The sequence below is a fragment of the Mytilus galloprovincialis genome, chromosome 2, assembly GCF_965363235.1.
Source record: "Mytilus galloprovincialis chromosome 2, xbMytGall1.hap1.1, whole genome shotgun sequence".
Lineage (NCBI taxonomy): Eukaryota > Metazoa > Mollusca > Bivalvia > Mytilida > Mytilidae > Mytilus > Mytilus galloprovincialis.
Genome location: NC_134839.1, coordinates 45,949,819 through 45,974,013, shown reverse-complemented (window position 1 = coordinate 45,974,013; position 24,195 = coordinate 45,949,819). Strand labels below are relative to the sequence as shown.

At 31.5% G+C, this 24,195-nt stretch overlaps 2 protein-coding genes across 4 annotated transcripts in view; one reads left to right on the top strand and one right to left on the bottom strand.

The window, feature by feature from the left end:
* The window catches only part of LOC143063686 (uncharacterized), a 138,280-nt gene extending 131,209 nt beyond the window's left edge, over nt 1-7,071 (top strand). Inside the window, exon 74 of the mRNA XM_076236002.1 lies at nt 843-7,071. Within this exon, the coding sequence (XP_076092117.1) occupies nt 843-1,006 (164 nt within the window). The 3' untranslated portion in view covers nt 1,007-7,071. The remainder of the gene's footprint in view (nt 1-842) is intronic.
* A 7,581-nt stretch (nt 7,072-14,652) lies between these two features.
* Nucleotides 14,653-24,195, bottom strand: part of LOC143063684 (uncharacterized) — a 50,411-nt gene continuing 40,868 nt past the window's right edge. Inside the window, exons 20-23 of one of the 3 annotated variants that reach the window (XM_076236000.1) lie at nt 23,628-23,720; nt 22,976-23,135; nt 21,610-21,770; nt 14,653-15,638 (exon numbers count right to left, since the gene is read on the bottom strand). In XM_076236000.1, the coding sequence (XP_076092115.1) occupies nt 15,587-15,638; nt 21,610-21,770; nt 22,976-23,135; nt 23,628-23,720 (466 nt within the window). In that variant the 3' untranslated portion in view covers nt 14,653-15,586. The remainder of the gene's footprint in view (nt 15,639-21,609; nt 21,771-22,975; nt 23,136-23,627; nt 23,721-24,195) is intronic. The other 2 variants (XM_076235999.1, XM_076236001.1) reach the window with 2 other exon arrangements.

Genomic DNA, 24,195 nt, shown 5'->3' with positions numbered 1-24,195 from the left:
GTTTGTCTACTGCAGTTTCAGTTAGAGGTTGAAGAGGATATTCTTGTAATTTTTCATGTTAAAAAAAAAGCCATTTAAGTCATTGGTTACCTATATTTTTCATTATTTTTTTCAAATAAGCTGTTCTTAAACTATATTTATTTTTCTATGTTGATATTACCTTGATTTCTCCTATTAGTATATAATATAGTTTATTCAAGAAAATGATAGCGAAATCCTATATTTAAAAAAAAAAATGGACTTATACCCGCGAACCCCCTTAATCACTATAAAAGCAAACAAATATGTCAACAATGAAAAACAAAATAGACTATAGGTCAAAGCACGTAAGCAAAAATGAAAAACAAGAATGCAAAAAATGGCAAAATCTGTCTTCAAAAGAAGCATGCATTTGTGTTTTAAAAGTACTTTTACTCTGTTAAACTAATAGGAGTAAACAAGGTAATATCGAAATAAAAAAAGAACTACATTACAGAAATCACTTTTACAATTGTTTAGTTTAAGTACAGCTTATTTAAAAAAAAATTATAAAAAATATAGGTCACCGATGAGTTCAAAAGTTATTTCAATTTTAATGCAAAAAATTGGCATGCTTTTACCAAAGGGAGATAATTTGGAGCTTTTCAATGATATAAACATTTTAAAAGTCATCTGGGGACAAAATGAATTGATTTTTTTGGTTGGTTTTTATACCATTTCATAAAGTAACAACTAAAAGTGTAACAAATAAAATTTGTGACGAAAAAAATCATGTTTTAATGTTCTAGCCTCCTTAAGCAGAAAAAATAGACATTGGATTCCAGAATATTGTGCTCATGAAATTTTTTTTTATGTATTTTCAGGAGAGAATGCAGAAGATCAAAATGTTTCCTCTGAGAATAAAGACAGCAGACTACTAAAGAGTCGAGAGTCCTCAGCCGAGAGTGAAACTTCACAGCAGTCTACCTCATCTAAACGCTCACAAAAATCTCAGAGACGCACAAGTCAAGCATGTTCGTTGCAGTGATAACAGACCTTGTTATTACAGCAATAAAAATATATACTGCTATAACAGTATACACACATAACAGTAATAACAGAACACTACATTTTATAAAACTCTTAAAGTCTATTTGTAACAAAACTGGTAGAACATGATCTTGGTAGCAATATAAGCACATGTACATTATAGCAATAGAAAAACATGTTTGTTGTAGCAATAGGAGAACATGTTCACTGTAGCAATTAATAGAAGAACATTTACATTATAATATTAGAACATGTACATTGTAGATGTTTTAAAATTATTTTTTGGGGGGAAATCAGCCTGTACTGTCATGTGACGTAAGACCACAAAGCAAAACACTTTGATTAAAAGTTGTTAAAATTATAATAAGAAATTAACATCTGAATAGATTGCTGAAATTTTGAATGTATTGCTTTATTGACTCTGAATTACAACGAATCAGTATTACAGGAAATTTTTCAGGTAATTAGGGCCCTATAGTGATCAGTCTGTCTGTCCGTCCGTCCGTAACACTTTAACTTTGTGTCCGCTCCATATCTAGAGAACCATTATGAGTTCATACTTTATACTTTACATGTTTATTAACCACCACCAGAGGGCGTGTCATGATGTATGTACAACTTCCTAGGTCAAAGGTCAAGGTCAAAAAACTTTGGTTTCAGTTGACAACCCTGTGTCCTGTGGTGAAGATCGTGTCCGCTCTATATCTTGAGAACCTTTATGATTTCAAAGTTTATACTTGACATCCATTTTAACCAACACCAGAGGGTGTGTCATGATGTATGTACAACTTCCTAGGTCAAAGGTCAAGGTCAAAAACTTTGGTTTCAGTTGACAACCCTGTGTCCTGTGGTGAAGATCGTGTCCGCTCCATATCTAGATAACCGTTATGATTTTATACTTAATACTTAACATGTTAATTAACCAACACCAGAGGGTGTGTCATGATGTATGTACAACTTCCTAGGTCAAAGGTCAAGGTCAAAAACTTTGGTTTCAGTTGACAACCCCGTGTCCTATGGTGAAGATCGTGTCCGCTCTATATCTTGAGACCGTTATGATTTCAAATATTATACTTGACATCCATTTTAACCAACACCAGAGGGTGTGTCATGATGTATATACAACTTCCTAGGTCAAAGGTCTGTCTGTCTGTTGGTCTGTCCATCGCTAACAAATTTTATCCACACTATATTTTGAGAGGACAGCTGTTATTATTTCATACTTTATACCTGACAAACATTTTCAACTTAACATATATATTAACCAACACCAGAGAATGTTTCATAATGTATGCATCCTAGGTCAAAGGTCAGTCCGTCGGTCTGTCCATCCGTTCGTTGTTCTTAACAAATTGTGTCCGCTCTACCTCTCGAGAACCATTAATATTTCATACTTTATACTTGACCGTCTGTCTGTCGGTTTGTACATGACACCAGAGTGTGTGTGACACCAGAGTGTGTGTCAAAGGTCCGTCCGTAGGTCTGTCCATCATTTCCAACATTTAATTAGCATTCTTTTTTGGAGGGTCATAATATATTGAAGGCATAATTCTAAAAATATGTGACAAATAGCTAATGAGCATCACCTAGATTATTATTACTGTTTGCAAGATCTCCTTACAGTGATCATTTCCAAGTTTTTGCTGATCTTCAATTGTAAACAAGCAATATTGTGTATAAGTTTTTTTACAAATTTTATTCCACAATTTTCCTGATAGAAATAGTTTGCTTCTTTGTGTTATATTTTTCTTAAAGTAAAATCCATATTTTTCAAAAAGTTGAAGTCATAATATATTGAAGGCATAATTCTAAAAATATGTGACAAATATCAATTGGGCAGCACCTTTAAACATATTGTTCAAACATCAATCCATATATCCAGAAGTCACCTTAGAGTAGTCAACAATGAGTTCACATCATGCAGTCATATCACTATTATACTATGAAAGTAAGTTGAGAATATTTATCAGTTTTAACTTGAAATCTTAGAATAAAATCACACATGAGACTATGTAATAACTTCAAATAATGCTTCATATCAGATTATCCATACAACTTATTTACCCCACATTATTGACAGCATGGCCCACAGAGATGGCTCCCATCTCAATGGTATCTAGTTTTTTTAAGTTGTAAGATTTGAATTAAGGTTTTTATGCTTAAAAGAATGAAATAAGTTGCAAGATTAGAATTTCATCTTTCTTTAGTTTTTTTTGTCATTTTTTAGATGACTTACTTGTTAGTATTAATGTTAAATTTAATAAGTTATGAGGGGCAGCACTGTCTCTCTAAAAATATATTTTCATTTAAGTTTTTTTTCTATTTGACCTGAAAAAATCTATGGCATAAAACATTTATCCATATAATTATTAGAAACTTTTTTGAATAACAGCTTTATATACTTATAATGCCATCTATGCTTAAGTAAAGAAGTTATTGCATGCATTTATTATTGTGTATCTAGAAGAATGAAAAAATGTGATTTATTATTGTGAATTCAGGAAAAACTGCATACTCATATATGTAACAGATATCAGAATGAAAGTTCTTATTATCGCGATACTCGCATCAATTCAAACCTCGCTATAATTCTGAATTTACATTACTTTAATATTGAGTCATTAAATCATTTTATTACTAGTTATATAAGTTAATGCATTTAATTCTAAATTATTATATATAAATCAGAAATGTTATGTTATGTTGTACAGCTATACATGACAAGTATAGCTAATTTTGAAATGTATCATGCAATTAGAAACTAGGATTGTCAGGCAGTGTCAAATGTTGATTATACATAGATGTAATTATGAGGATGCCATAATTTCTTATTCATTTTATAGATTTGAGCAAACTATTCAAAGGTTTAAATAAAAAAAACAACATAAAAATCACAAAAGTCACATAACAGTACTTTTTGTGTCATTTTGTAGATAAACTGACTCTAAATTTAATGGTATATAAATTAACTTGTATGACCATTTTGTTGTACATACCAAAAGCTAAATACTTAAAACTTTCAAACGTACACAACACACTTTATGTTCTCCTGCAGTGAGAAACAAAGGAGACAATAAAGTGTTTAACAAAATATTATTTTTTATTGTCATAGGGTTGGTGCATTCAACATTCCTTTGAATCATCAAGGTCATATATCCTTTTTTTAATCATAATTATTATATTATTTATTTATTTAATATGCAATTTCCATGACTTGTTTTGATGATTGTTATAAAATAATTTACAATTGTTGACATTTAGTATAACGAGTTATATTTATTCCTTTTTATAACTATATTTATTGTTAATCTGTTAGTTAAGATTATTAACACTTATCATACCTGGTGTCTACTTTTCTTACCTCTAAAACAGGAGACAAAAATATTTTATAAGGAGATATATATTGTAATGCTTTTATGCACCTTTTCATGGATACTATATAATTATACCCGGCCTTAAAAATGGGGGTATACTGTTATACCTCTGTCTGTCCATCTGTCAGTCAGTCATACTGTCGGTCCATCCATCAATCTGTCAGTCAGTCCATCCCAAGAAATTTTTTTCACATTTTACTCAGGAACTGCTTGACAAGGATTTCTGAAATTTGGTTTCAGGGTTTATATAAGTCAGTTACACTGTGTGATGCGTTTTCAGATTCACCCCTCAACAACTTCCTGTTTACCAAACCCTTGTATCATTTTACACATGATAGCCAAGTTTAAAAATTTTTGTCACATTTTTCTCAGGAACTGCAATACAAGGATTTCGGAAATTTGGTTTCAGGGTTTATACCAGGGCTTCCAAAAATTTTTTGAGCCAGCCGGACATTTTATATCTGATCCCGATTTTAATCTCTAAGACTAAGTCACAAAAGGCAATTATGGTAATCAGATGGCCATCCCAATGATTGACATTAGATAAAAAAAAAACGATATTAAACTTTACTTTGATATGAATTTGATGTTCTGACGTTAACTGTTAAAATTGGCAGTGCATCATTCAAAGTGTGCACATCAGCGTGCTCATATCTGCCTTAGGCTCTTTATTTTTGCAAAATGACGTCAAAAAATTTACTTTAGTTTTTAAAGTCACATTTTCCCAAACCGGATGTTGACTTGACAATGGTAAAACATGGACCATAAACAGATACATAAAATCCGTGTACGTTTACAAAGCACGACTGAGTGAAGAAGCTCCTTCCACGTTATTTCTTCAACAAAATACTTGAAATGAACGTTAGATACAGGTATCAATGATAACTTTTGCATTTTTGAAGAAATGTAGGATGCATAATTAAATTTCCCACCTGTGCACATGCGCACACGTGTTCTTATTTATGCAACGTAGTTCTGACGATTTTTCATTTAAAACCTTTTTAAATGTTTCATCAAATCATGTTTATAAATGTATTTATTATAATTTAATCTTTTGGACTAAATCAATTAGATACAAACCGCTGAAATGTACGGAAATAATTGTGAATAGACCGATTAATTTATACGATGTCCGGTACTGAAAATTAAAGTTTACCTGTCATCTGAACAGGTAGTTTTCAGCTGTCCAACAACTAATTAGACTGGATTAAAATTAGAAAGTATTGAAGTAGGGGTTGTTTTCATAGTAATTAATCATCATGTCACTTTTATGACCGGAAATTTGGGGCGGTTAAAGGTAAAAATTTGGGTCAAAAAGATCGTGAATTATGTTAAAATTACCAAAAAAGCCTTATAAACAAAAAAGTAGATGACCGTTTCATGCTTTGCCCAGCCGGACTTTTAACGGACATTATACAAATGACCGGAATATATGACCGTTTTGGAAGCCTTGGTTTATACCATATGATGCGTTTTCAGATTCATCTCTCAGCATTTCACAAAAAGTAAGAAAATATTTGAAGATTGAAACTTAAGTTGGAAGAGTTGACACCTTGCATTGCTTACACATGTAATCTTTTAGTTTTGATATATTTATTGTTTACACATTTTTACCTGTGATATCTTTTTTTACATTACATATTTATATTGATGAGAAGTTTCAATAATTTATATGTGTTTATAGTTTGTTTCTATTGTTTTTTATATGAAGCCAATAATGTTTATATTGATGTGATTTTGACATTATCAAATGCAGTTATCTTCCCTTTTTCTGCATGAGGAAAAAGCAGGGAGTACTTTTCCTACCTGGTCCAATGAGTTTACCCCCACTTTTGAAAAGGGGGCTTATGTTGCTCAATCTTTAGTTTTATGTGTTATATCTTGTTAATTGTTGTTGTCTATCAATTGTTTTATTGGACCAGTATTTCATACAATGTATCCACTGTTTCTCCAAAATTTTAAACCTTAAAAGAAAGTGTTTATTTCTTCAAAAATTGTTGTGAACTGATTGCTTCTAATGTTATTTTATATAATACTATTTATCTATTTTTGTGTGACTTAAATATGACTACATAGTCTGTTCAGCTGATACAATGAACATAATTATGACTGTTTTGACTGTTTTCCTTTATATGTAAAGAAAATAGATATTTTTTTATAGATTTTATCACTTCATTGAGTGCGCTACAATATTTTTCCACTTCAGACAGTTAAATTTTTAAACTTGAAGCTTGCTAAGCCTATTTGATATTTGAATTTTGACTGTTAAGAATGAAAAAATAATGTATTGCACAAGATTTGGTGGTGGAATCTGCTTTTTTAATAATTTATAGACAATATATATATATGTATACAAAGTAATCCTTCTTTACCAATGATCTACAAAAAGATATGTTTTTTGTATGTGATGTCATCAGGCATAGTCCCTTTTTCCATGACATCACCATAAGAAATTCTAAGAAAAAGTAAAAAAAAAATGGCATCATATTTCAAGTTTGACCAATAAAAAACTCAAATGAAGAACCAAAGCTAATCTGAAAAATTAACAGATTAGGAAAAGGATAAAGTGGCTAACAATTAGAGAATCTCTTATAACACTTATGTCTTTATAACATTATTTCTTTTGCTTTTGTTTTGTAATAAGATACATTTTTGTACTACAAGTAGTAAAATAAAATGTAAAAGTGAACTGTGTTCTAATTTGTGTGATGGTTTCTACCATTTGAACTTTGGTATTGTATTTTGACCTTTCTGGATACACCTTATCACTATTTGTCTGTCATTACTGGACATCACACTGACACAGGTTCCCGTAAAATTTTGATGCCACAATGGAAAAGTGATTGTTGTATTATGTCAAAAGTTCAAGCGGGACAGATTCTCGGGTCAGCTGGGAATAGCTTTAAGGTGTATTGTGGCTTTGGTTAATTTGTACATGAAAATACTTTCTTCTTTTGCACAAAAAAAAATCATTTAATTTCAAAAGTAACAAATCAAATCAATTTTATCAATTTTAACCATATGAAATCAGCTGATGGCAGGACTTCTGTTCATATATACGGTTATATAAGAATAAGATGTTGTATGAATGCCATTGAGACTATACACTATTTAATGAAATGGCTTACTTAGCTTAATCCAGGGAATAAATCATAGGAATTTGTTATAATATAGTTAAGTTTTGCCTACTTTCCTCTTAAGATTCTTGTTGGTTTTCATGTTAAGTCATCAAAGTGTGATAAGATAAATAAAAAATGATCACAAAACTGATCAGCAAGGTATCTACTGAAATGTCAAATTTTGCCAATATAGTGATAAGAATGTCACTCTTTATAGGAGTGATTGTCCTTAAATGAGCATTTTTTTTTTGTTACCCTTTTTTGTGTTCTGAGCAAAAAATAAAGAAGATTGAAACTAAAGAGACTAAATGATCAGCATTACAAGATCAACAAAAAAAATTGTGATGAATTCTATTCCCTTCTACAATCTACAAAGTCAATGTTGAAGAGTGTCCTTTGTTGAATTTGCAAGTAGACCAAGGTGAGCAACCCAGGTTCTTAAGAGCGAGCCTCTAGTTCCAATATTTTACCCGTAGACAGACTACAGATAGTCTAAGATTACTTACATAATACCACCTTTAATATGATAGTTACATCTTTGCTACCCAAGGGTTACAATAAGGTCCCCTTTCTCTTCACCCTTGGTAAATTAAGAAAAGTAAGAATTTCTGATTCACTAGGTAATCTTTTCAATTAGTTCCAGTTGTAACTGTTGCATCCAATAACCTATAGTGTTTCATTTCTTATAGTGTCTGAGGAAATAGACCAAACATCAAAATTTTAGCAATGATCAATAAACTATAAACTTGAGGTCAAAGTCATGAAATCTGCCAGTCAGAGTCCAAGGCTTCCAAAACGGTCATATATTCCGGACATTTGTTTAATGTCCGGTAAAAGACCGGCTGGGCAAAGCATGAAACGGTCATTTACTTTTTAGTTTTCAAGGCTTTTTCGGTCATTTTAACATAATTCACGATCTTTTTGACATAACCTTTTGCCTTTAACATCCACACATTTTCGGTCATAAAAGTGACATGATGATTAATTACTATCAAAACGGTAAACGGACAGAAAGTCACAGGACAAAAAGTCACAGGACATAAAGTCACAAATTTGGTAGGACAAAAAGTCACAAATAATATGTTGACAATTGTTTGAATATATAAGAGAAATATCTTGAAACATTTACTTTTTAATACATATATTCATATTAAAGTTTAGGAAATGTGTCATTATACTTGAAAAATGAAGATTTATTTAATTTAATCATGCAAAAGAAAGATTTCTTGGCACCATGAAGCCATTTAAGTGCCTAGCCACTCTGACATTTTGTTTTTTTAACAATTATTTGATTTACTTTGATATTTTTTTGATAAATTTTGTTTACAAAGTTAGATTTTATACAATAGTTCAAGAGAAATACAAAAATATTTTTGTGGAAATAAGTGTTTTATATTCAAAGAAAATAATCAGAAAAAATGAATTGTGACTTTTTGTCCTGTGACTTTTTGTCCATGACTTTTTGTCTGTGACTTTTTGTCCTGTGACTTTCTGTCCTACATTCTATCAAAACAATCCCTACTTCAATACTTTCTTATTTTAATCAAGGCTAATTAGTTGTTGGACAGCTGAAATCTACCTGTTCAGTTAACAGGTGAACTATTTTCAGTACCGGACATTGTATAATTGGTTTTTTCTGTATGATGTATTGTAAAATTACTATGTTGATTTATGTATGCCTTCAACCCATATGGGTACAAATGTGCATTATATTCAATAAATATAAATTGATCGGTCTATTCACAATTATTTTCTTTCATTTCAGCGGTTTGTATCTATCAAATTGATTTAGTCCAAAAGATTAAAATTATAAGAAAGTAGTATATCCCATGATTTGATGAAAAATTTAAGAAGGTTTTAAATGAAAAATCGGTAGAACTACGTTGTCTGAACTAGAACACGTGTGCACAGGTGGGAAATTTAATTATGCATTCTACATTTCTTCAAAAATGCTAAAATTATCATTGATACCTGTATCTAACGTTCATTTTAAGTATTTTGTTGAAGAAATAACGTGGAAAGAGCTTCTTCGCTCAGTCAAGCTTTGTAAACGTACACGGATTTTACGTATCCGTTTATGGTCCATGTTTTACCATTGTCAAGTCAACATCCGGTTTGAGAAAAATGTTAAAAAACCAAAGTAAAGTTTCTGACAATGTCATTTTGCACAAATAAAGAGTCTTGGACAGATATATGAGCACGCTGATATGCACACTTTGAATGATGCACTGCCAATTTAACAGTTTACATCCGAACATCAAATTCATATCAAAGTAAAGTTTAAAATCGTTTTTTTTTTAATCTAATGTCAATATCTGATTACCATACTTGCCTTTTGTGACTAAGTCTTAAGGGATTAAAATCGAGATCAGATTTAAAATGTCCGGCTGGCTCAAATATTTTTTGGAAGCCCTGAGTCAGACATGTACACCTTACAATTAAACCTTACACCAAGGTGTTGAAAGGAACCCATATTCCAAATTTAGTTATGCTATAACCAATAATGTGTGAATATTTCACTCGACAAAATAACTAAATTTTCAGCCAGGTGAGCTTTTCTTGTTACTTGGGGTCCGTCTTCTGTCTTCATCCGGTATCATTAACTTTAAAAAAAAAATCCTCCTCTGAAACAACTGGGCTAACTGTAACCAAAAAAGGGCTATTATCATTATTGGTGTATCTAGTTTGAAAATGTGTACAATTACCCTGCCCGCTAACTATGATGGCCAAAGTGGCTAAAAATAGAACAAAGGGATAAAATGCAAGTTTTGTCTATTAATTTGAAAATGTTATAAATAGAGAAATTTTTAAAAGGCAAAAATTGTTTAGATTGTTGAGGTCCACAAATTGCTCATTGGTGTAGAAACTATCAGGCAACTTCTCACAGGAGTGATTGCCCTTATACGACAAATTTTACTCTTTTTTTTTGTTGCCTATGATCTTGAAAACTAATTTTATTATTATTTTTTAGTGATGTTGTACTGTTTAAGACTTGTTATAAAGTACACAGTATACATAAACATATATTAACATAACTTTATTCATTAACATACTCATAAATATATAAATACATTTAAAATACATTATAAACACGGCAGAAGAAGTTATCATGAAACCATCTAAGTACAATTGTTCAAACTGCCAGATCTGAGTTTAAATAATCTGCAAATTATATATTTTTTTCACACCATTTGCACCCATCATCTACATTTATGAGTGCATAGATAATTTGTTATAATACATGTATCATGATTGAAATATATAGCACCTTCAACAACCTTGTTTAAAAGGCTATGTGCATATAATAAGTGCATCTCAACTACACAATAATTCTGTTAACACAGAGATATGTCTTGCCAATACAGGTATGTCATTTCAACAATAAAATGGACATGTTTAAATGGCAATACTTTAACATGTTAACTATACAAAACATTCAAAGCCTGCTGCATACCAAATATCATTGACTCAGCCTTAAACAGACTTTGTCACACATTTTAACTTTTAAACTATTACAGTAAAAGTCTCAAAGTCAATATACCTTGATTTAGGTGAAGGCCAATTAACCTCAATGACGTTAAGAAATGTGAATGCTAATACAACTTCCCCTTAAACTGACCTATTGGAATCTTAAACAAATTTTAGATGCCGCTGCTGATGAAAACATCATGCTTCTTTGAGGCCAGACAAAAATCACTAGAATATCTTCCACAGTTACAGCTAGATTACTCAAAAGCGAGTTTACATTCACCATTAATCCAAACAACAGTGTTAGTTTTCTAGTAAAACTTTCTTAAATTGTACAACTGGTAAAAATTTTAATTAAATGACTACCTTTAAGACTTAGTCAAGTAACTCTGGAACAACAAACTAGAAATTATTCATTTCAACAATAATGTGAAATGTTGAGGAAAACAATCCAAGCCTCTAAGAACAAGTGTGCAATATGTAAAAAAATTGTCTAAATTCTAATAGGTTATTAGTCTTGTAACCCTGTAACGACAGAGTCAAATATTTTCAAAATTAAAAGAGGGCTTTCTTCAGTTAATCTATAATGTACATTGTGTTAAGATTACATGTGAATTTGTAACAGCAAATTTGACTTATGGTACAAAGTGTTGCATATGGACAGACAGATGGACTGGTTCTGGTAACCCATAATACACTTTCAACAGATGTATAAAAAAAGATATTCATATAAACAAATAAAACTACAACATAAAAATAACCATCATATATTGGTAATGTAAGCATAACTGGTGATAAAAAAAGATATTGACATAAACAACCAAAAGTACTAACATAAATATCCAGCATTTACCGGTATGATTAAACAAAATATTGATATAAACATCTAAAACCGCTTACACAAAAAAGTCAAAATATTTCAATTATTAAAAATGATCAGCAGTATTATGTTATAACAACAATAATTGGCAGTTTGTTTTTCACAATTAAAAATTAAATTTCAGCAGTATGCAGTTACCTATCAGACAATAGTTTCAAACAACCATATTTTTTACATTATTGAATAATAATTTAAAATGCATCAGCCAAAAACTACTGTCTTCTTAAATAATTTTATGGTGGATTGAAAATTGTACATTTATACTACTATTATTATTAAGCTTTGTTGTCAATATTAATTTTTAGATTTTTTTTCTCTATAAGCCAAGTCAAAGATATTCAAATTATTTAATTATATTGAAAAATATTTTTTGAAGAAAAACATGAAATATTTTTAATATTCATTGATCTAAGATTTGTAATGGGACAACCTTTCCTGATAAAATTTTCAAAATAAAGCAACAAAAAACTACCATTACAATAAACCCTAAAAGGCCATGTGAGCTATTGCTATCACTTGGTGCCTATTTGTCAGTCGTTTTAAACTATAAATACATTCTGTAAACTATTTGGTTTAAAATTTCTGCAACTTTCTAAGTTTTTCATAATTATCTTGAAAACTAAAAGATAAACAGAAATTAAAAAAAAAAAATGGCCAGAACAATAAGATCTACATCTAAATCAACATAGATGAAATCATCATTTGAAGTTTTTCTAACTTATTATGAAATTTTGAAAGACAATTTGTTTACCTCTTTTTACCTTTTATGATGCTATTACATAGAGAACATAGTACACTAATGACCCACTCGCATTGTTTTCTATGTTCAGTGGGTCAAAATTCTAATTTGGCATTAAAATTGGAAAGATCATATCATATCATAGGGAACATGTGTACTAAGTTTCAAGTTGATTGGACTTCAACTTCATGAAAAACTACCTTGACCAAAAACTTAAACCTGAAGTGGGACAGACAGAAGAGCGGATGAACAGACCCACAGACCAGAACACATGATGCCCCTCTACTTTTGTAGGTGGGGCATAAAAATTGTAAATATCAAACATGTTGAGCGCAATTAGTTGGTAGAAATTGTCAACTCACTACTTTTAGGAGTCATTTACCCTGCTTGATGATTTTTACCAAATTCTTACATTTGTTTTGTAAATGTCCAGTAGATAGAAACTTCAACAAGCTAAATAACATTTACACAAATATCAACATGGCCAAATTAAAAAAATCGTCAAATTATTAATTGCCCTAAATGACATTTTTTTAACTTATTTTTAAAATTTTGCAAATTATCTTGAAAAACCATAATAAATAGGTATAAGCTGTTAACAGAAGAAATGATCAAATACATTATCTTCAAAAATATCACTACATAATGTTAAAAAAAGAGCAATGATGTAAAACTGTATACTTAAATTGCATTTTCTTATTTAACAAAGCACAATTTTAAAAATTACATTTTGAAATAAAATGAAAACATTTCTACTTATACATAAGTATTAAAAACCATTAAACAATGGTGTATGAAACTTATATGTATAAGAAAGCCGAATAATCCAAACTTTCTAAAAATACAATGCATTTCTCTCAAATTAAAAAATAAACTAAACAATAACAAAGATAATCAATAGAACATCTATCTTGTAATTTGAATTATTGATAAAAAACATTTAAATAAAAACAAAAAAATTATATCCAAAAAACTTTTAATTTTATTGACAATTCCATCATCTATTATCAAAACTACAATTTCAATTTTTTTTTTTATGAAGTTTTGAAAACATATCTGTTGACATTTTCACAACATTCATGGTTTATATATTTTTAAAACCATTTTTCATTCTGAAAGACTGATAAACATAAGGTCAAAGATTAGTGTAAACTATACAAAGCTGCCATTAACTATAAAGCCATTGTCTGTCTATTCTAAAAGAGTTTAAAAAACAGGACTTGATTACTGTGCTTATCCAGTGACCTTTGGGGTATCACAATAGCAATGGCTCAAACAGTTTACCAAATTGCAGTTAGATTTCTTCTCCAACTAACTGATCAACTGGTAAAATATTTTAGCAGATTGCTCAAGTGAAATGTTGTTAGTATGAAGTGAGTGCTGTAAAATCAAAAGTAATACTTACCATCCAGATCCAGTTAGTTGATATCTTTGTCATTTGTTTCAAACACAAAAATGACTTACTATAATATGAGTCACTGAATAAGAAGGTCTAATTTTGACATGGAAACTTCTATCATAGATAGATTTTATAAATAAATAGTTCAAAACATTGTTTTGTAAGTCTATAATTAATAGCTCCGTTTTCCAACAACAAGTTAGTGCATAATTGTAATTTGGATTTTTTTTTCTAAAGCAATTACTTATCTGCTACCATTAAAGGGAAATAATTTACATTACTGAAAATCAGCAAAATGTTGTCACAATTTTTGTCTGACAAATATCAACTTTCCTCACTTAATTTGTTTGTAACATTACTTTTATGATTATTAAACTTTTATCCTCTGTTTTGAAAAGAAACAATGAAATTTATTTTTAAGATGATTAAAATTTTGAAAAAAATTGTAGGCAAAATCAAAAGCCAGGTATCATTGATTAATTTTTTAGTGTACAATAACTCAATAAAAATTATTTCCCTTTAATGCCAGCAGATCAGTAATTTGTATAGAAAATATTATACGAATCATATTTACACAATAACTTTGTCTTAGAAGACAAAGCTATAAAATATACATCTACAAAACAATGGTTTGAACTATTTATTTATAAAATCTATTTATGATAGAAGTTTCCATGTCAAAATTAGACCTTCTTATTCAGTGACTCATACTATAGTAAGTCATTTTTGTGTTTGAAACAAATGACAAAGATATCAACTAACTGGATCTGGATGGTAAGTATTACTTTTGATTTCACAGCACTCACTTCATACTAACAACATTTCACTTGAGCAATCTACTGAAACATTTTACCAGTTGATCAGTTAGTTGGAGAAGAAATCTAACTGCAATTTGGTAAACTGTTTTGGCCATTGCTATTGTGATACCCCAAAGGTCACTGGATAAGCACTGTAACTCCCTTTAACAAAAGAACCCTCTATTTGAAACTTTAAACAATTATATAATAAATATTTTTTCCCACTGATGAAATTATATCCTTTTGACAAGGTTATATACTATGGATATTTCTTTTTACTCATTTTTTTCCCAAACAAAGCTTTTTTCCTTTCAAAATCATGTGGAGTTGTCTGTCTTGTCATTGTCTGATGCATGACAGATTTATACTAGTGATAAAATCTGATGCTATATTAGTTTATCAACAATTTAAATCTAGTTTGCTTGCTCACCTAATTTTGTCAATCAAACGGAACCGTAAACAACAGTTACAAATTAAATTTTTACATTTGTGAGTTATTATAATGAATTTCTTTAATTTTCACCCCTCTCTAAAGAGAAAAGAAAGATACTAGAGGAACAGTCAAACTCAAAAATCGAAAAAAACTAACAACGCCATTGCAAAAAATGAAAAAGACAAACAGACAAATAATAGTACACAAAACACAACATAGAAAACTAAAGACTGAGCAACATGAACCCCATCAAAAACTGGGGGTGATCTCATTAAATGTCATATAAAAATATGCATACAAAATGATATATATTCATGTATGATATATAAATGCTCTATCAATGATTTTTCATTATTGAATGAGTTCTTTTCATTTGCCTTTATTGGACCACAACTTGTAGATAATCTTCTTTGACGTAAACCTACAATGGAAAGGGAAAAAAAACAATGAGAACAAGAAGTAATTGTAACAGGATGCTGTTACGAAGTCTCCCAAACAAAGCTCCCATAACTCGCCATTCATATGGTCCCATATTCATTTGATTTGATTTTTTGTCCCATACAAGAATATATATGGCTTAGGGGTGGGGATCTCCACCATTTACAAGTATTTAAACAGGAAGGGGTGGTGGTGACCCCCAGGTACTTTACGTACATTTTATTTGATTTGTTTTATTGTCCCATACAAGAATATATATGGTTTAGGGTTGATGATGTTAACCGTTTACAAGTTTTCAAACAAGAGGGGGTGGGGTGACCCCCTCAGGACTTCCCTATTATTTCATTTCATTTGTTTTATTGTCCCCTACAAAAAAATATATGGTTTAGGGGTGGGGATGTTGACCGTTTACAAGTTTTCAAACAAGAGGGGGTGGGGTGACCCCCTCTGGACTTCCCTTTTATTTCATTTTATTTGTTTTATTGTCCCCTACAAGAATATATATGGTTTAGGGGTGGGGATCTGGACTGTTTACAAGATAATAGCACATTCTCAAATTGAACGGGGTATGGGTGACCCCCAGGAACTCCCCTTTAATTTCATTTGATTAGTTTTATCGTCCCCTACAAAAATATATATGGTTTAGGGGTGGGGATCTGGACCGTTAACAAGATAATAGCACATTCTCAAATTGAACGGGGTGGGGATGACCCCCAGGGACTTCCCTTTAATTTCATTTGATTTGTTTTATCGTCCCATTCAAGAATATATATGGTTTAGGGGTGGGGATCTGGAACGTTTACAAGATAAAAGCATATTCTCAAATTTAAGGGGGTGGGGATGACCCCCTAGGGACTCCCCCTATATTTCATGTGATTTGTTTTACTGTCCTATAATCATTTCTGAAGACTGCATGTGTCTATCACTTACAGTTTTCAAGTTATATTCATTTGAAAATTTTAGAAAATAAAATCCCATAGGGTTCTATAGTAAACCCCTCCCTCCTTTCTACCTCCCAAAATACCCCTTAATAGACCCCAATGCACAAACGAAAGATTGATGGCTCACCTAGACATATTAGTCTACCATTCTATGAAACCCTAAGTAAATCTGACAAGCGGTTTTAGAGAAACGCTGCGGACAAGTTCATTTTTAAAAGTGGCGGAAGAAAAAGAAGAAAAAGAAGAAGAAGAAGAATAACTAGATTTGTAATTGCTAGCAATAACGGATGGCACCCTCGTCCCCCCATTGCCAGGCGAGCGGCAGCCATTTTGAAAATTCCAAAGTCAGAGTGCATCTACACCTGCAAGTTATCATTTTTGCTAAATTTCATTAAGTTTGAAGCATTTTGAAATTTTAGACAATTTTGCTGTTTCCATGGTTACGGCGGCCATTTTGGAAATTCTAACTTCAAAATGCAACTCTGCACATGCCAGTTACTATTCCTATAAAGTTTCATCCAGTTTGCAGCACTTAATTTTTTTTTTGAAATTTTGAACATTTGTGCTGCAACCATGGTTACAATGGATAATTCCAAAATTCTAAAAGGAGACATCTCATTGCCACATGTCATGTTATATATCAATACAGTTTCATTTACTTTGGTTCACTACTCTCTGAGAAAATGCTGATTTTATGCATTTTTCCATAGGGTCAATGCAAAACTTGGCCCCAGTTTCCATGACAACGGCGGCCATTTTGAACTATCCATATATTGTCCCCGCTGCAATTGTTTCCCTCCATAATCATATATACCATTTAATGTCTCTAGAGTAAATTTAACATTGATGTTCTGGAATGTTCTGTGAAAATTCAAAGTTTTGACCTTTTTGCATTGTTTCCATGGTAACTACAGATATTTTGGAAATTCCAACGCCAAATGCCACATCTTCCAATGTTGCTCATCGTTACTGTGAAGTTTCATGAAGTTTGGAGCATTTTGATATTTTTGAAATTTTTGGTGTAGTTTCCATGGCAACATAGTAGGTCCAATGAGTGCCAAAATCATCCAACACCTGTATATAGTGGGCAACTACATTGTAATAAAATATGGTGATTCTGAGTGTAAGCATATTCAAACAGTTCACCAAAACCAAAAACTAGATTTTTTCACATTTGTTCTGTTTCCATGGAAACGGTAGCCATCTTGAACTATTCCATGCTTACTGCAACTCTGCACGTGGGGGTCCTTATTATAGTAGAGTTCCATCGACATTGGTCCATTGGATTTCAAGAAATCCCCTGGACAAAATTTGTTGCAAGAAGAAAAATAATAAGAAACTAGATTTGTAATTGCTAGCAATAACGGTTGGCACCCTCGTCCTCCCATTGCCAGGCGATCGGCAGCCATTTTAAAATTTCAAAGTCAAAGAGTGCATCTACACATGCAAGTTATCATTTTTGTTAAATTTCATTAAGTTTGGAGCATTTTGAAATTTTGGACAATTTTGCTGTTTCCATGGTTACGGCAGCCATTTTGGAAATTCCAACTTCAAAATGAAACTCTGCACATGTCAGTTACTATTCCTGTAAAGTTTCATGCAGTTTGCAGCACTTAATTATTTTTGGAAATTTTGAACATTTGTGCTGCAACCATGGTTACAGTAGATAATTCCAAAATTCTAAAAGCAGACATCTCATTGCCACATGTCATGTTATATATCAATACAGTTTCATTTACTTTGGTGCAATACTCTCTGAGAAAATGCTGATTTTATGCATTTTTCCATAGGGTCAATGTTAAACTTGTCCCCAGTTTCCATGACAACGGCGGCTATTTTGGAGTTTCCAAATATCGTCTTGGCATCTTGGCATACTGGGTAACATTTTCATTAAGTTTCATCCAGTTGGGTCATATAACGACAGAGTTAGAATTTTTGATATTTTAGCTGTTTCCATGGTAACGGTAGCCATTTTGAAAATTCCAAGATCAAAATGCAGCTCAGGCCATGCCTGTTACTATTTTAGTGAAGTTTCGTCCAGTTTGGAACACTTTGAATATTTTCGGATTTTTGCTGTTTCCATGGAAACGTCAGCCATTTTGACCATTCCAAAGTCAGGTGCACAACTTCACATGCTGGTGCACATTGTGGTATAGTTCCATCAACATTGGTCAACTCAATTCCAAGAAACTGCGTGGACAAAATGTGTGGAAGAAGAATAAGGAAAACTAGATTTGTAATTGCTAGCAATAACGGATGGCAACCTCGTCCCCCCATTGCCAGGCGAGCGGCAGCCATTTTGGAAATTCCAAAGTCGAAGAGTGCATCTACACCTGCAAGTTATCATTTTTGAAAATTTCATTAAGTTTGAAGCATTTTGAAATTTTGGACAATTTTGCTGTTTCCATGGTTACGGCGGCCATTTTGGAAATTCCAACTTCAAAATGCAACTCTGCACATGCCAGTCACTATTCCTGTAAAGTTTCATCCAGTTTGCAGCACTTAATTTTTTTTGGAAATTTTGAACATTTGTGCTGCAACCATGGTTACAGTAGATAATTCCAAAATTCTAAAAGCAGACATCTCATTGCCACATGTCATGTTATATGTCAGTACAGTTTCATTTACTTTGATGCACTACTCTCTGAGAAAATGCTGATTTTATGCATTTTTCCATAGGGTCAATGCAAAACTTGGCCCCAGTTTCCATGACAACGGCGGCCATTTTGAACTATCCAAATATTGTCTTGACATCTTGGCATACTGGAGAACATTTTCATAAAGTTTCATCCAGTTGGATCATATAACGAAAGAGTTAGAATTTTTGATAATTTAGCTGTTTCCATGGTAACGGCAGCCATTTTGAAAATTCCAAAGTCAAACTGGAAATCAGCACATGCCAGTGAACATTCCTGTGGAGTTTCTTCCAGTTTGGAACACTTTGATTTTTTTCGCATTTGTGCTGTTTCCATGGAAACGGCGGCCATCTTTTACCATTCCATAGCAAGGTGCACAACTTCAAGTGGGGTTCCTCATTATAGTTGAGTTCCATAAACATTGGTCCGTTCAATTCTGAGAACTCGCGCGGACAAAATGTGTGGAAGAAAAATAAGAAAAAAAAGAAACGTAGAATAACAATATGTCACCCCAACTCCGTTGAGGGTGCCATAATAAAAATAATAAGAACTGAGCAAAAACAATAAGTCTCCAAACTTTGTTTGGGAGACTTAAAAAGTTGTACATAATGTGAGCCTTTCTGAGACTCATCAATTCATCTGGCTACTATTCTTTATCTTTTATCATTATCAAAAAGACTGTTGTTTTTTTTTTGTGTCTGTCCCAAGTCAGGAGCCTCTGGCCTTTGGTAGTCATGTATTATTTTTAGTTTTAGTTTCTTGTGTGTATTTCGGAGTTTAGTATGATGTTGATTATCACTGAACTAGTCCACATTTTTGTTTCGGGGTCAGCTGAAGCACACCTCTAGGTGCAGACGTTTCTCGCTGCATTGAAGACCCATTGGTTGCCTTCGGCTGGTCTGCTCTTTGGTTGGGTTGTTGTCTCTTTAACACATTCACCTTTTCCATTCTTAATTTTATGCAATAGGATTTACACCCAATAGTACAAAATAAATACAGTTATATGTATATGACAGCTTCACAAATATAGTATTGTACATCTTTTCACTATATCACAAAAGAAATATAGAAATGAGACATGTTCTCATGTTTAAGGTGTACAATCCTTGTTATTTTCCAATTATAGTATGATTAATCATTAATCATAAGATAATGTTCTATGGGTTTAAAAACATAGCATATTCACTTTAGAGTTTAGACAGCATACTTCTTTCAAAGATGCTGCTGAAGGCAATGTAAATCTTGCTTAAAGGTACAAGATTTTCAGTTCATTGTTGGACTTCAAGTAACTGTTCACGTAATAAACACAATATAAGTGTTATCTCTTGATGTATTGTTTTTTCTTAGTATTGGTGGTTTCGTGTCATGTACATCTACTTCATATCCTTTCTTTTCAAATCTACTGTTACTCTTTTCATTAAATGTTTCTTTTTCATATATGAATAAAGGGAGATGTGGGGTTAACATTGATGATACAGCAGCCTAACAACAACATAAACAAAAGTCATTTTAATATCAGGAGTAGTACTTATGAGTAGATTTTTTACAGGGTTTTCACTTAGGAGTAGATTTTATACAGGCATTTCACTTTGAAGTTGTTTTATAGGCATTTCACTTTGGAGTAGATTTTAAACAGGTATTTCACTTTGGGGTAGACTTTATACAGGGATTCATAAGCAATGCCAGAAGTGCCAGTGCCCAAAAAAATTACATGATTTCAATTAAAATAAATGGGGAATGTGTCCATAAGGACACAGATGATGCCCCAGCTAGCATATAGCGTTATAAATGGACATTCTAAATGCAAACTGGTATCTACTTATTATAGTCCTTTTCCTATTCTTACACAAGAAATGTACAGATTTATAAAATGCTTCAAATATGCGTGGTTGCACTTTTACCCATGGACTGTCTAATTTCAACAGACGGAATTTATTGCAATTTTTGCCTTTTGTTCACTATTGACCACAACCTTGTGTTTGTAGACATTGAATGGTAGATTGCTTTAATTTATCAGTTGGTAGTAAAATTGAATATTGCATTGTATAAATCATTGGTTTTAGTTGATTCAACTACCATGCTGGACAAAGAAAAAATAACAAATAACTCCAATTTTCAAAGAAGATTTTAATAAGCATTGATAGTAGTTGATTCAACTATAATTAAAGACAATAAAATTAACTTGATTGATTATTTGAAGTTTTCAACAATTTTTCCATTTGAAAAGGGCATAACTCTCTTACAAACTATAAATTAGTAAACTGATGTTAATCCAAACAAAAACAAAACACAGTGAGTTCTGCAGGTGGAATTATACTTCAATAATGTTTGTATGTCTAAAATTGAGAGTATATTGTATTAATATTTATTCTAATACCTTGAGTATGTATTGTCAAATATAAGTGAGTAAATTCCCAGTTGTTTGGCAGTTAGTTCTCCTTTGACATACTGTTTATGGGAGTCTACTTTACATGGTGGTATCAACACTTCACTGCTAGATCCAGTCATTGTTTGGTAATGTACACCAAATACAACATCCTAAAATAAAAATTTAGATGAGCTTTGCCAATAATCCATTTCTTTCTATCATATGTATCTTTTATTCTAAACTCAACATTTAAAATCATTAATTGTATAAAAGAAGAAAACTTGTACAATCACAAGGATAAAAATTTAAATAATTGTATTCCATCCTGGCATAGATAGGTCTAGATTACAGGTACTACAAATTTGGAAATTTTTTATTGTTTTTATGATAACAAAAATAGCCATTGGATAGGCTTTAGAAAATAAAAAACAAGAAAATGTGGTATGAGTGCCAATGAGACAACTATCTATCCAAGTTACAATTTGTAAGAAAGTTAACCATTATAAGTCAAAGTATGACGATTCTAACAAGTACAAATGCAGTCTCATTCAAAATTTCTGAAAGCCTTGGTTTGTAGTTCCTTAGAAAAAAATGTGATGACAAATTTTCATACATGGCCATTATATGTAAGAATATTTAAGTATTTAGTAAAAAGGAAGTGGATGAGCAATAAATCTAACAATGGCTTGCAGTAAAGTATGCTCATATGAAGCATGATTTCAGAAAGCTTTGATAGTTAGGTCAAGAGAAATGTGCGACAAAAAAATTTGTGTGACTGGCTGCCTGACAGAATGAAGTAAACCAGTACCAGAATATCCCCCTCCTTTCAAAGCTGGGATGAAATAAATAAAATACTTTGTCAATAAAACTCAATTCAAATATATCTCAGCACTCAATTAGGGATGTAAATATACATTACATTGACAGTTCTTATGATTCTTCTGATCAATGATCTTTTAAACACATAACAACTTTTAATCTGCATAGTCTGTGCGTCTGTCCATTGGTTCATCTGTCCGTTCCTGTTCCCATTTCAGGTTAAAGTTTTTGGTCGAGGTAGTTTTTGATGAAGTTGAAGTCCAATCAACTTGAAATTTAGTACACATGTTCCCTATGATATGATCTGTCTTATTTTAATACTAAATTAGAGATTTTCCCCCATTTTCACGGTCCATTAAACATGGAAAATGATAGTGCGGATTGAGCATCCGTGAACTCAGGACACATTCTTGTTCCTATATCAATCCCTACTTATGTGCTTAGAGGGGAAAAACATGAATCCACTAGTACAGAAGAGGACCAACATTCTTGGTCCAAATTATCTCCTAATTCATTTATTCAATTGCTTAGTTTTCACACACTAATTGTTACTTACCTTTGGATGAGAGTTAAATTCCCAACAAAGCGTTGTGTTAAACCGATCTACTAGGACAGGCACAGCAAATGTTTTACCAGGCTTTATCCATATTTCATTCTGACTATTAACTTCTCCTTTCTCAAGGTCAGCTGTTGATATGGTCATACTTGAAGTCATACTTCAAAGTAAACAAAAATTCCATCAAACAAAACAAATTTATTATTAACCCAGGTAATTTTATTAAAACAGTGGCCTAAAAATTGAATTAAAACGGTTTTATAAGAGTGTCTGAATAGTGGGTTCTTCATTTCTGTATTCTTTTTACTTCTTTACTTCATTTTTTTTTATTCTCTATTCTTATTTTCTTTGGGCTCATTTGTCTGTGTATTTGTCCTTCATTCTCTAATCTGTAAACCCCATTCAAACCCATACTTATACTAGATAACAGAAGTACCTTGAATCAATAATTCCTTGTAAGCAATCTTATCTCATCTCCTTATTTAATATTCTTACTTTGGATCAGTTGTAAGAAATCTTATCACATCTCATTATTCTATATTCTTACTTTGGATCAGTTGTAAGCAATCTTATCACATCTCATTATTCTTAATTCTTACTTTGGATAAGTTGTAAGCAATCTTATCACATCTCCTTAATTCTATATTCTTACTTTGGATCAGTTGTAAGAAGAGGACTGTTCTGAGGTTCTGTCAGAGATTTTGATACCTCTTCATCGGAAATCAAATGGAATTGGTCATCTTTTCTGAAATAAATTATATTACTTATTAACTAAATAATTGTGTATTATGTGTTTGTGTGTGTGTGTTTTATTGATTGTTTTAAAATTATCTACTGAATTCTTCAATTGGAATCATATAAAAATTACTTATTTTGCTTTTAAATATGAATTGTTATCATATAAAACATAATTTACTCATGCTATGGTTTAATACGAAATTCACCCAACATCCACAATATTGCCTGTTTAAGTTTCTGTTAACTTAAAGTTAATTCACGTCAATTTTTATCTATAAAGAATTTCATATTGCTTTTTCAACATCCCGCCAGTATTAAACGGAGCCAATATAATTCCAAGAGCTCTGCTATAGGGATTTTATTGGTTGAGGGTTGATATGGAGTGTGATATTGAAAATTCCATATCATATACACCTATTATATACCTCAAGTATATGTTTTCATGTAACTTGACATATGCAGATTGAAGGTTTGATACAGGA